The sequence below is a fragment of the Myripristis murdjan genome, chromosome 17 (assembly GCF_902150065.1).
Source record: "Myripristis murdjan chromosome 17, fMyrMur1.1, whole genome shotgun sequence".
Taxonomy (NCBI): Eukaryota; Metazoa; Chordata; class Actinopteri; order Holocentriformes; family Holocentridae; genus Myripristis; species Myripristis murdjan.
Window position 1 is genome coordinate 19,632,358 of NC_043996.1, and position 14,737 is coordinate 19,647,094.

At 41.4% G+C, this 14,737-nt stretch overlaps 1 protein-coding gene across 5 annotated transcripts in view; it reads left to right on the forward strand.

Annotated features, from left to right (window-relative positions):
- Window positions 1–14,737, forward strand: part of per2 (period circadian clock 2) — a 34,251-nt gene that overhangs the window by 5,004 nt on the left and 14,510 nt on the right. For all 5 annotated transcript variants that reach the window (XM_030074525.1, XM_030074527.1, XM_030074528.1 and 2 more), the window contains exons 2-5: window positions 6,813–7,387; window positions 12,796–12,888; window positions 13,395–13,552; window positions 14,539–14,660. In XM_030074525.1, the coding sequence (XP_029930385.1) occupies window positions 6,939–7,387; window positions 12,796–12,888; window positions 13,395–13,552; window positions 14,539–14,660 (822 nt within the window). In that variant the 5' untranslated portion in view covers window positions 6,813–6,938. The remainder of the gene's footprint in view (window positions 1–6,812; window positions 7,388–12,795; window positions 12,889–13,394; window positions 13,553–14,538; window positions 14,661–14,737) is intronic.

A 14,737-nucleotide genomic window follows, 5' to 3' on the forward strand; every position in this document is an offset into this window, starting at 1 on the left:
AAATTAAGGGGCATACCATGAAAATGTTGAAAAGTTTCTAAAACCTTCCACTGACAGATGAAATAAACTTTAAGACCAATTTCATCACCAAAGACACATTGACAGTTCTGCACAGTGAGGAATCTCATTAGAAAAGTAGTGAAAAGTTACGGTTTCAAGATCTACACTAAATACTCGTTTCAGTTTCAGTTTAGTCTACTTCTGCACAGTAATGAGCAGAGCTGGGCTCACCAAAAGTGTGATGGCCCAAGCTCGCGTGCCTTCGTCTCTGTTATGGCCAAACAACACAAAATAGGAAAGACCAACCAAAAAGTTTAACATCTTAAATATATTTTACATCACGAGTCATGCAGCCATTATTCTCGGATATCCTGGCTCTGAAAAAGGCTCTGGCACTAGTTTTGCAAGCCAGTGAACACAACTGGCCTAATTGGCCTGTTATACCATGAACATGGATCTTTGTTATTTAGGGCCTTTGATTGACCCCAAATAACTTTTCAGTGCTGACGTAGCTTCATCACATTGAGGCATGCTGCAGGAAAACTGCTAACCAGTGGTCAACATAATATACAGACCATCAACAATCAGTTAAATGCATTGAATAATTTCTTAATGTTTACTGTATGCCTTTGACTTGACTTTATTCATTAATTGTTGGTATGATTATTGCAGCAGGTGAATGGACGTCTTCTTTTTGTTAGTTTGTTAACCAATATGAAACTTGGACAGCGTAGCAGAATTGTAACAGACAGGAACCCAAAAAAAACATTGGTGAAAGACATAATATTTTCAACATAGAGTTGAGATTTTTGAGCATTTTACAAAGAAGTAAGAAACAAACAAATGGACAAATGTTTGGTTGTTCACATTTAGTGCTGGAACGTTAAAGTTCAAGTCAATTTATTTTTGTAGCCCCTCAGCACAAGCATGGCTAAAACGACTTTACCAGGGATGAGCCTTCCTAGAACTAACCAGTCAAGAATCATTAATAGAACAGAATGATGAAATGCAAACATGGGATATGTGCCAGGTTAAACAGTCGAATCAGTGTTGGTCTATCACGCTTTTCATCAAGAGAAGCTATGACAGAGATTGGAAAGATTATGAATTGGATACAACAAAACTGAGAACAAATGGTATCCCCCACCAATTGTGTACCCCCTCACAAAAAACCACTAATCAGCAGAAAGGCAGCAGAGTTAATACCTCTGTAATTAAGAGCAGAACCAGAGGAGCGTTTGGCCAACTTGTCAGCAACTGCACGCCAAGTCAGAGGACACCCCACAAGGCCCCCTTCGGAGAAATTGCAAAAATTGAAGTCAACATGGGCTGGGAGGCCAAATCAGTGTGAGGAGTTAATATGTTATTCCTTAACCCAGGACAAACCTTGTGTCAAAAGTTAGTGGTGTTATGCTCATCTGTTGGGAAGTTATCTGACTTTGTGTGGGATGCCGCGCCGCCTTGTGACTGACAACCCGAAAAGTTAATCAGCTCTTCTGTAGCCCATGACATACCTGGTCAAGGTTTTGTGATGATGTGTGAATCCATTCAGAAGTTATAAGTTTTTTGTGATATGCCACACCCCCTTTTGGACAAGGTGTATTAAAAGTGAGTTACTTCTTCCTTGGCCCTCAACCAACTTTCCCACAGTATTTGGTGGAAATCATAGCATCCGTTTGACAGTTACGCCACTTAATACATTCTGATATGCCCTGCCCTCTCTACCACACTCCCTTTGGATAAGGAGCTTTGAAAGTTAGCCGCTTCTTCCTTGGCTCATGACCTTCCTAACAGATTTGTTGGAAACTTTAGCAAGCATCCATTTGGAGTGATGCCACATGGTGGCGAAAGGGATGCTCCCCTTTCCTTCATAGCCCTGACCCCTGCAAAAAATGGGATAAAGTTTGGTTTTTAAGAACAGCAACTGGTTTTATACAATTAGCTTTCCTAATTGCAAGAGGGAACTGGTGATAAGGAGATAAGGAGCTGTGTTGTCCTGATTCCAGGGCCAGCAATCTACAGCATCTTATGATTAGAGGGCACAAGGACTTTCATAAGAATGATGAGATCAGATAAATAGGGCTGTCCAAGCCCATGTAGCAATTTACATGCTAAAAGAAGCACCTGAAAATCAGATCGGGCTTGGATTGGCCAGAGAGGGGAGGTCAGAATGGGTGTGATGTGGTCAAATTAGCTCTGGTTAATATTTTGGCAGCAGCATTACAGTACAAGTGGGTGTTTTTAATGCTGTAGTGTGGAAGGCCAGGAAATAAGACATTACAGTAATCAGGTTTTGGGGAAAGAACCGCATATGAGAGTTTCAGCAATGAACAGGTTCACTTTTGGTGCTGCTGTGAAGGTGGAAAATGCTGTCTTTGTGATGTCCTTAACATGAGAGTTCAAGGAAGGAGCTGGGTCGAGTGTAACGCCAAAGTTTCTATGAAACTCATTCTGGGAAACCAAGCTGTTGTGAAATGAAACATGATGGATGCATGTAAAGTACTCAGGCTCATAATCCACATCTGATCCCTCCCACTGTTAGGTCATCAGTCTCTCTCTCTCTCTCTCTCTCTCTCACACCCACACACTTTATGCAGGTGTCTAGCAAACTAACCTGACTTGACCTAGTGAGGTGTGCCCACGTGATCACTAACTGATTACCAGATAACCAGAATTCAGCGATAAATTACAACTTGCTCCGCCAGTGGGAACAGTTTCTTGATTTCTACTCTTTAACTTTGGCCCTCAGTTGAGCAGCAGCTGCCAGTTGCGCCGGAGCGGCTGCCAGAAAGCTCTCGATGCAGGAAAACCCTGGCCAGCGGTCACGGCGGTTTGTACAGAATGTTCAGAATGTTCAGTATGTAGACTGAGTCATTTCCCCTGGCTGGGTAGGCGCCGCCCTCGCCGTTGTAGAAAGTAGAGTAACATGGTGCTCTGTGTATATGAATCTGCAGAACAAAAGCTTAATCTCTACATCTGTTGACTGCAAATGCGGGCTCAGACGAGAATGGCCGCACCATTATCAAGCAACGTCCAAGCCGTGCAGTCGTTTTGGCGTCACTCACGTCTTCTTCATTGTCTTGGTTACTTTGTCGCCATATGCTGACTCAGTAATTCACACCGAACTCCTTCACTGCTTTGAGTCGGTGATCAGAAGACTGATGGTTATGTACTCACTCTGCTTTGATTTCTGCAAAGAGCTTTAGGCCACCTGCTTGGATCTCCATCAAATGGAAATAATTCACCAGTGTGAGAGAGACAGATGTATCTCTGCTGTCACTCTGACAGAAAGATCTCGCTAAATCAAGACTACAGAACCATATTGCATCATTCTTGAGCCACATAAGTTAACTTTTGCTGTGGTGGGTTTTGCTCAGACCTTTGGCATCTGTGTTTCTCTCACTCGCTGGTTGCTTACAGTTTTTCATTTTGTCCAATTTGCAGAGTGCACACATGTTTAGAGGTCGGCTGAGGACACGGACAAAGAGAGAGAGAGGGAGGGAGGGAGGGAGGGAGAGAGAGAGAGGGAGAGAGTAGTAGAGGGAGAGAGAGGGAGGGAAAGGGAGGGAGAGAGTAGTAGAGGGAGGGAGAGAGCGAGAAAGAGATGATATCTCGTTCAACTTTGATCTTGTAAAACTGGTGTTCTATTAAGTGAAATGGTAGTGAGACGAGGTCAACTGCTGATGGACCATTTGTGATGCTAACTGATAAGGTCAGTCAAATAACAAAATTACACGATTGATAACACTCACAAATCAGGTGTGTTTAAATGGCTCAGAGACTTCCAAAGAAGAAGACAGCCTAAAAAATGGAACTATTTATTTATTTATATATTTAATTATTGCACAATGTAAGATGTTGCTTGCCATAGCAAATGTGCACTCCCCTGCTGTTTTTTTAAGCCAAAACTGAACAAAAGTATGTTTGTTGTTTACATCTGATGTTAGATTTTTTGTGTGGAACAGGAAAATATAAATGACCTTACATGACCACGTGCATTACCTCATTGTGTGCCAGTCTAACCACACCTATCTTTATCCTGGTGGTGTGTGTCCTCAGCTGACTGCTGCTGCGTCCAGCCTCCCGAAGTTAAAGATCTTTTTGCACGTTGCTTCCAGCCAGTTACTTTTGCTCATGGCGGGATATTGCACCGCCTCTTTCCAGCAACATAAGTGCACAGAAACACGCACTCCAGGCCCCTGCTTTCGTCTTATTTTGATGTGGCAGACCACCTGGAAATCTCAGCCTCAGCGCCACAGAAGCCAATTCGAGCTGTGCACCTTGTTTGTGTACAATAGGACTTGCTTAGGCTTGCAAGGACTTGATGCTGAACAAACTACACAAACACACACATACACACACCAATATAGGGCTATGGTACAGTTCCAGGAAAGATAACGCATTATGTGTCTTTAGTCAGAGCAGAAAATAATCAGTTTTCCATTGCAGGGGCAGGGAGGAAGGCATGCCAGCAACCGGTCAGGTAATCCATGGAATACAGCCAGGATGGAGCTTAGAGGCCAGCTACCTGTCTTTTGAAGTGGACAGTGGCCGTAGTGTCACCCTGACTTGTTGCCCAGAGGCAGGATTGTGCAAATAATGCTGTATTTCTGTACACAGTAATTGATCCAAATCAGGCTTTTGTTTTTATCACAGGGTTTAATATGTATAGGTATTCAGCATGTGTGCAGAGACGCACACAGAACAGTTTACACCGCTGACATACTGCAGAAGTGGAAAAACCAGCCTGTTTTACATACCGCACAAACAGAGGACAAGTCCTGTACTAGTTTGAATACGACTGAACATTCAGTACTCTGCAGTCCTGTGGACCGTGGCATGTTCCCTTTCACATACTGCTTTGTTATTGAGTACAGCATTGTTAACTCAGTAAGTGTGTAGAGAATTGTTGTAGTCAGCTGTTTGTTGTTTGTTTGTAGAGGCTTTTGACAACATACATTTCACCAGTTGAAATGTTAGTCTCATTTATGTAGTAATGCAATGTTTGAAAATAAAGTATACAATGTAATGAGCAGTGGAAAGCTGGCAGCATCATGGTACACAGTCATCACATTTTTGCATATTCACAGCTGTTTCATACTAATAAGCAAAGTTTACCACATTATATACATCAAGCAACTTATGTATGCGGTAATCTCTGAATTCTAATGGTTTTCATCGTAAGTGAAAAATGCTTGTTTCCTAACCAGATTTCTTAATTTTGCACAAAACATAAAATGCATTGTTAGTTGTGCATCAGATTTTTACCAAGAAAGATCTACTGGACGTTTGAAAAGCCCATGTAGAAGCATATTCATATGTAGATAGATAGATAGATAGATATGCCAGTAATGCTATGTCTGTGTCACAGAAACGTGCAGATTCCCAGCTCTGCATCCTCACATGTTGAAAAACTGAGAAGAACAGATTGCCTCTTCCTCACCCTGCTGGTGCCTTTGGTGCCCACATTAGCACTATCTGACAAAAAAGGTTACACAGGTTTTGCAGTGAGCAGTGTGCCACCGCCTTGCCAACACCTTGGCTGTCAAATTACCACCGCCTCTTTAGGAGAATAGAAACAAGAGCAAAGTTGCATGCTGTTAGCAAATCAGACATGCTGGCAGCCAGACATGCTGTGAATAATGGTGTTTCATGATCCCAGGAAGGTCAATTCTTTGAAAGCGTCTGAGGATTGGATAGGACAGACCCACCTCTCTGAAAGGCCACATTGTCTGGTCTAGCCACCGCTTTTGCTGTGGCAGAGCGAGACACCTGCGGGGCCTTTGAAAGGTCAGGGGTTAAATCCTGCTAAGTGCTCTGATACAGCGCCACACAAAGATACACATCTCTTTGAAGGAGGATTGTGTGATGCCCTGCTTTCTGATTCTTCTGAACTGTGTCTGCCTTGGTGCCCGCGTGTGTGCTGGCGAGAGCTAGGGATCGAAAAAACAATCATTTACAGGAAAAATGAATGAGATTTTCTTAATTCCCTCAAAATAATTTATGACATTTGGACAAATTGCCAGTGGTTAAGTTGTTAGCCACCCATCATGGATGAGTTGTGACTCTCCCCCACTTAAACAAAGATAACAGATCGGCCAAGGAGGCGGACACGGTTGCTCACTAAAGATGTATTTTTTTTATAGCCACAGAGCAAGTTATAGAGCGGCCAACTACATATTTAATGTGCGCCGCAGTGTTAGGTTCCTGTTAGAAAAACAATTTTGCCTGGAAAGCAGCTGTAACATAATTCAGTGTATCCAGTCCCATTGAAAAGAAAAAAACATGCAGATAAAAGCATCCAAGTGTTAACCTCCAGTTTAAATCACACACTGAGACAAAGAAACTCCATGGATTTTCCCCATAGATGGAATGTGTTGGATTCATATTAAAGCAAAGGTTTACAGGCAACATGCCGTCCCACTGAGGTCTGTGGTGAAACGTAGGGGGCTGCTCGTCTTTGGCAGGAGGTGATGTCACCATCTGTTGTAGACCATGACATCACCTGTCACCAAAGGCCAGTCCCCTACTGTACGTGTCACCATAGATGCCAGGCTTCACGGAGATTTAGTTTGGAGTTAAGCTAATCTAATAATCAATAATTAATTCCCACAATTGTTTCTAAATTTAGCCAAAGCATCTGGAGTATAAGCCACTAAGCCTCCATGCTGCCCCTGTTGCTGTATTGTTACATCCCTTTCATCACTTGTCTTGTACCCACAAAATATTTTCCTCCTGGGTTAAACTACGCCTAACTTGACAAGTGTTATTGCATTACTGATATGCATGCTCTTATTTCGTTCTCTCCACAGATCAGTCAGCTCTCTGTCCCTTTCCCTCTGGCGTTGATCCTGTGGACAATGGGGTGATTGTGTTCCTCCAACACCCACTTATCTTCTCTGGTACAAGCCCCCTCTACCGGACAGCACCCTCTTCTCATGTCGGAGGATTCAGACTCCAAGACCTATCACTTTCCAATGCTGGAAGACCAGGATGGAGCCTCGGGGTGCAGAGGGTCCTCCTCGTGCAGCTCCATGCCAAGGGGCACACCGGGCTGCAGCTCCATGGCACAGCTGCACCGGATGGGCAGCTACGGCCAAGGTGGGTCCGACTTAGGCCTTGCGTCAGAGGGCAGCGACAGCAGCGGTCAGGACCACCCGGCCTCGCTGCACAACCACCGCAAGAGCGCCCGCTCCCACTCCCTCCCCGAGGAGGATGTGGAGATGAAGAGCAGTGGGTCCAGCGGGAGCGGGACCGAATCGCACGGCAATGAAAGTCACGGGAACGAGAGTCACGGCAATGAGAGCAACGGCCATGAGTCGATGGGAAGCTCCAATGGCAACAGCAAAGACTCGGCTCTCCTTGAATCCTCTGGGAGCAACAAGAGGTCAGTGGCTGTTGTGGAAGGGGTTTAGTTTGACAAGTAATAGACAAACAGAGCAAAAATAAATAGGCAGATTTCTTAAACCTGGGCTATGGCCTGCCATATGACCACAGAGGACTGGTAAGGCTAGAGCAAACAATCTGAAGTAATCTGACTTCATTCCTGTGACTACACAAGCCAGACCACAAATACTGAGGCATGACTAACACAACGTAATAAAACAGAAAAATAAAGCCTGATGTAATGGCCTGGCCTTGCCACCTGATTTTTGGTAGAGGTTGGACATTGGAGTCGAGAGAGACACATAGTTTCTATAGATGCTGAAAGTTATATTGGCCTTTTGTGTTGCTGCCGTTGGAAAGCCATTCTGAGTTTGTCTGGCTTTACAGCTCTTGCACTTTTCATTTCCTATGTCCAAAGATATTCTTGGCGTTGACTTTATGATGCATTTGGTAACCACCAAGTGTATTTCAAACATAAAACTGTTTGCACAAACTGCATGTTGTAAGAGGGTCAGCTGTTCCCAGTCCAAATGAAGGTTTAGTAATGTGGAATCAGCCAAAGGTGAAATTATTTTATCGCTTCTCTTTTTTTTCCCATTGTAATCAACCTTGACATATTCAGAATTATTATCATCCTTATTTAAAAATAGAAAGATCAACATCCTGTTTATCGTCACAGGCTGAATGCAGTCATCAGCGCTGGACATTGTCCTTGCTTGGTCTGTTTTAAAATGAGCGATTCAAAGCTGCACTGATGGTCATCCAACCCACAGCTGACCAGGAGACACCGGCTTTTTTTTTGTTTTTTGTTTTTTTAATGCAACAAGTGCTGAATCAGTTCCATTTGGCTCAATTTTCCGTGATCATGAGACTTTTCAGGGATAACTAAAAAATCGAAACTGAGATTTATTCGGATAATGGATTTTAAATTAGATTGCTTGAATGATATCCTTCCTGCCAGCTGAGCACTAGTCTATTTCTGCCACTGAAAGTCAACATTACCTAATCATACAGACAAGCTGTTTGTCCTGGCCTTTTATTTTAGCTCTGATGATGAAGGTGCATCACTCCATCTGACCATTTTTTTTTTTTGTTTATGTTTTTGTTTTCTCTCTTGTTTTTGTTTTTTCTCTACACTGTCTTCCCCTTAGACATGTGATGCACGTTGACATCATATTACGTGACGCACACTTTTGCCTCTGTTCCAGACAGCATGGCTTTTCTCTTGAAGTTCACAGCTATGACTTGGTTACTTTTTTGTTTTTATCATAAAAACTGAATTGGTTTCTGGTTTCCATTTCTGTCATCTCTATTTTAGTTTTGATAAGCTGATGAAAACAAAAACTTTACAGCATCTCACTTTTCTCTAGGACAAAGAACATGAAGACTATTGTACTATTATTCCACAGTTTCCAGCGGGTTTACTGAATGCAGATTCACAGCGAGCACACCAGTCTGGATCCAGCAATGATGATGCTCCAGATTAAAGTTTTTGGAAGTTTTTGAACATGTTTCTACCAGTCCTCTTGGTTTTGGTCCATAGTTGTACAGCACATAAACCTATCTATAGCCACATCCATTTTCACTGGTCATTACTAGAAGAGGGTACCTGCGTTGTCACATTATGAATTTAGGTTGAAACATTAACATTAGTGCTGCCTCGACTTGACCACTTCATGACCTAAAATAGATGAAGACATGAGTACACTCTGTACTCGGATGGCGTCCAGACTGGGACTTACTGGGGGAAAATAAAATTACTCCTCTCAATGGCTTGAAAGCTGGCTTTTTTTCTTCTTTTTTTTCTTTTTTTTCCCCTTCCTTTTTTGCTCTATACCAGATGGGATGCTTCACATCCTCCGCCTCTCATTGTTTCCATGACGACTCAAAGTGTTTATCTCAGCCGGGTCATGTTCCTTCACGTTGCTGTTTTTTTCCTCCACTCCCTGCCTTTCCCACTTTGACGTAGAATTTCTGGTCTTTGTATCCAGTTAAATCCAGTTAAATCCACTCAAGCAGGCTGAAGCTGTTGTTTCAAATGGAGGGCAATGTAATTTCTGCTACACCCCCAAAAAAAGAGAATTCAATTTTTTAATGTTAAAATATATGAAAGCAGTTGATTCCCTATGATCCCTATGATCCCTATGATCATGGTAATGTCTTCAGACTGCTTCAGTAATCTGACCAGCAACCAAAAGTATTGATTTTGTTATGATATAAACAGAGAAAAGAAAGCAAATTTTAGTGTCCTCAAGTGCTCTTATTCAAACTGCAAAAAGCAAAGAGAGGGATTGTGACATGATAAATTACCAAAAACGATCAATCGATTATCAAAATTAGAATAATTATTTTGTCGATCCATTAATCAGGTTAGAGTTTTAGTAGTAACACATACAAACATACACATACACATACACACAAGCACAGGATGTGTAGTATCCCATTTGGTATGGGGGGAAAAAGGCCAGCTTGATGTAGGACTAAAAGGATTAATCAGCTATCAAAATTATAATTGATTGTTTTTTGTCCATTAATTAATTGGCTACTCGTTTCAGCACTAAAACATGAACGCACACACACAGACACGCAGGGAAAACAACGAGCCAGTGGAAGGTTTCTAATTAAACCCATCGTTACACAAGGCCAAGGTGGCCTTGCGAAAACATAGTCAAAGTCCTTCTCTGCCTCTCTGAGCGCTCTCCTTTGGTAACACGTGTTACACGCTGACTTACTACCACATTTACAATTAGCCTACTCTGTTAAACTCTTTCTAAGTATCACACACTAATACTCGTTCAGTCTGTCAATACTAAAACCAGCTGTTGCAATCCAAAATTGGCTGGATTAGATCCTCGATTGTGCTTATAGGAGCTTTTTTTGGTCAAGGTGCTTTCTATTCTGAGCCATGTAAGCCAAGTATTCTTAGTAACCTGAGTTGTATCTGCGATGAGTCAGTATCTTAGATAACTGTTGATAGCCTGAGTGTATTAGTGAACTGCTAAGCTTGTAGGCTAATACAGTGGACCGCACAAAAACAAACACATACACACGGCTCAGTTGACTCGGCCAAAGCCTCTCTGCTCCATGTGTCCACTTCTTCGTCCACTGCAGATACACGGCAGCGCCTTGTTGAAAAAAGTTTTAGAAGACAAACCAGGTTTTGAACATGTTCTCAATTAGGACCAACATATTGGCTGGCTACCTGTATCAGCCGATAAAAAGCAATATCGATGTTCATGCAATATTATTTTTACTGTCTTATGTGTACTACTTATTATAACTGTAAAATTAGCAACAGAGTAGTACTATGATTGTCTTTTTTTTCTCTAAAGCACAATTATCATGAATACAGGCTTATCTAAAAAGCTTCCTCTTCTTTTCACCTGCATTTTTACTCTAGTTCTTCGAAACATGAACTTCAATATCACATCGTCCCTTATGGGTATGATGGTAGCAGATGTCAATATCAGCCTCAAAAAAAAAAAAAGAAAAGAAAGAAAGAAAGAAAGAAAGAAAGAAAACTTATTATCAGTTACCAATTGGTGTATACTTTTGCACCCCAACACTATGAATGCGTACATTATTACAATAGGTAGTGCCAGTGATAAAAACACTCTAGTGCCTCAAGTGCCCTACAAGGTGACAATGACCTCAGCTTTGAAGTGGGCTTTCTTTTATATCGTGCATAATTTAATGAGAAATAAAAAAGCTGAATGTCCACTTGTTCCTTCCTCCCTCTTAACCAGCCTCTTCACTGGCAGATATCAACTCATTCCATGAGCTAGAATTCACAAACAGCTCATATAATATATTATTCTGTTATGTCTTCCTTCATCCTTAGTGGGGAAAAAGAGCTTTTAGATGCCTGTAGTTTGTATTCATTATCATTATGGCACATCATCATATTATGGTTTTCCACTGTGGATTCAACTGTTTACTCTGTTGCCATAGCAATGACTCTCCAATGAGTGAACAGCAAATGGCTCTGAAAAAATTAAATTAAATTAAATTAAATTAAATTTAAAAAATGCATAAGATGATTAAATAAAAATTAAATTAAATTAAACAATAAATTAAAAAAAAAGATTAGATTAGATTGAATTAATTTAATTTATTTAAAATTATTTAAACCAGTAGTTGATTGGCATAAAATGAATTAGTTAAAATTTTGATAATCAGTGAGTCATTTTAGTCATTGATCAATAAAAAATATCACTGCTGGTCTGACTGATTAAGCAATCTGAAAACATTACTTTGGGCTCTGGTAATGTTTATTATTTTTGACAATTGAAAGAAAAAGTGATCAATAGATGAATCAACAATGGAAAGAGTCATTCAGTCCTCAAATAATCATTAAAACCACCTACTGCCAGGTAATTTTCTCTTACAGTTTCCTTCTGTAGTTCAGCACAATACAGCCACCTGTTGTATTAACTGGGCTATATTTGATAGAATTAGATCCTCCATTGTGCTTGGAGGGGCTGTTTGTCAAGGTGCTTTCTATTCTGAGCCACATAAGCCAGATATTCATAGTAACCTGAGTTGTATCTGTTGTGACTCAGTATCTTCAGAGCTGTTGTTAGTCTGGGTGTATTAGTGAGTCGTTAAGCTTGTAGGCTAATACAACGGACTACACACACACACACACGCACACACACACGCACACACACACAGGGCAGAGCAGATCTAGACAAGGAGAAACAAGCAGGGATGAGAGAGATACACTGTTTTGGCAGTGCATGGACTCTCTGTCTTGCCAATAAAGCACCCATTAAACTCACTTGAATTGAATTGAATGGGACATGATAAGAAGGCTGTTAAATCAAGTGCAGCTATTTTTAAATATATTCTCATCCTGTGAGTGCTTTAATGCATTATTGTACATCTATTATTGCTAATTTATATGACATAATCCATATTTACATTATGGTGAACAATTCCATTGTTATTACTGATTGGTGGTAACTCAGGCCAGTAACTCCTAAACAAAGAGTCTTGGTTGAGGTGAGCAAACTCCAAACAGTTTCATCCAAGACAAAGGTGCATGTGAAAATGTGTGCCTCTGGAAAATCAGACTTCCATAATCAGACACTTCCATCATCATGTACCCACACAAACAACCACCTACGGCTAGATGGATATTCTCTTATGTTGTTCTGGAAATCAGTGGGGCCGACTCAGTGTGCAGGTTTGGCCACAAACAGGAGTGATCTGTAACAGCAGTCGGACTTAATGAGAATCAGATACGTTTGATTATGCATTAGATGCAGTTCAGGCTCTCTCTTTCTCTCTCTCTCTCTCTAAGGTGATTTTGGTTATTTTTTCCTTCTTCTGTGAAATGTCTCATTAAAGAAAATCGAATGTACAGTTCCTCAAACTCTCGGACTTTTTTTTCTTCTGTCCCCACAGCTCGAACTCCCACAGTCCGTCTCCTCCCAGCAGCTCAAACGCCTTCAGTCTTCTGAGTTCGGAGCAGGACAACCCCTCCACCAGCGGCTGCAGGTTAGCACACACACCACCAATATAGCACCAAGTGTATCACTCCATTGCTTACTAGACTATGGCCATATCTTTAGTTGACTACCCAGAACCGCTTTCATGCCCTACGACTAGAGTAGGAAACACAGGAAAGTTATTTCTGATTTTATTCCGATTCAAGGTGCAGTGACAGATTGCAGTGAGGGAAATTTAGGCTCATTTAACAAACCCAAAAAACCACAAAATTTGATGCTTGACGGTCCATTGTTCTCATTATTAGCTAGGCTCACTGACAAAAGTGTGTATTCCGTGTTTTTTTTTCCTCACTTCAGTCAGCCCTTGGAAATTTGGATTTTGCCTAGTTTACCATTAAAGATGAAATTGTCATTCTTGTTCAGACTGACCCATTTGTGAGTGGATTTCTTTTCTAGATATGACTCTTTTTTTGGGTCCGTGGGGCTCAGAGAGGCCTCCTGTACCTGCCGCAGTGTCTGACTTGCCTCTCGGCGTGTGCTCCATGCCTCTTGCAGCAGTGAGGAGTCTGCCAAAGCCAAGACACAGAAAGAGCTGATTAAAACTCTGAAGGAGCTGAAGCTTCACCTACCTGCTGAGAAGAGGAACAAAGGCAACAAGTCCACGACTCTTAACACCCTCAAATATGCCCTGCGCTGTGTCAAGCAGGTGGAAGGTAAGAGCACTCCGCCATGCCGCGTGCTGGCCCGCCTTTCTCATGTGTCAGTACCAACCTCTACTCACTCATTTACCTGTCGTTGGGCTCTTTGCATACACAGGGCAGGTATATACTGAGTTCATACAGCCGGAAAAATCTGGAAAAGTCACTAAATTTGAAAGTATAATCAATAAAAGTTTTGGAAAAGTCATGGAAACCTGACAAAAGCAGCATCAGCTCTGTTAAATATTTACCTACCAGTTAGAAATCTGCAAGTTGTGTTGTTTCATGTTCAGCTGGGATTAAAAAAATGAGGTTTATGTCTGTTACTCATTTGTTCATTGGAGGCTCATACAGATCAACTTTTACACCAGATAGACATTGTTAAAGTACCTTTTCAGTGTCAACTTAAAAAAAATAGCCATGGATTAAGCTCAAACTTATGTAGAAGTCAAGGGAAAGTAATTTAAAACCATAGGTAAGAAAAAGTGTATATGTATATATATATACATGTAATACATGCGCTTACTTTCACATTTGTCCCAAAGAAGAATTAAAGAAATGACTTGAAAGTCTGTTTATCTTTTTCAGTAAGTTACCGTTGGCCTACATTTTGCATATTTTTCAATAGATTATCATCTCCAAAAGATTCATTCCAGCGCCCCTAAATGTTTTCAGATGGAAGCTGCTGGGTGGAGCTCCTGCTGTGTAATCTTTAATACTGTCAACAGTAGGATGTAGTGACGTCTTTCTTTCAGCACTGAGCCATGTTTCCATGCTGACAGCCTCATGATCTAATGGCTACATGATTTCATCAAGGCATCATCACTCTTAAATTGGATTACCCCATGCTCCTGGACTTGTATAGAATACAGCTGATGTTTCCACTTTGTAGAATACAGCTGATGTTTCCACTTTCATCGGTGTCCACCCTTCCTTTACTCGGTGTTGTGAGATATGTTGCGACCAAACTGTGACAGAGTGACTGTTCTTGTTTGTCACAGCCAACGAGGAATACTACCAGCTGCTGATGATCAATGACAGTCAGCCATCAGGCCTGGATGTGTCTTCTTATACCATAGAGGAGATAGACAGCATTACTTCTGAATACACCCTCAAAAACAACGTGAGTCATTAATATCCCCTTTAAAATAATGTTAATGTTATAATGAGGTGTTCACATTTCTTACCCCAATTGCTGAT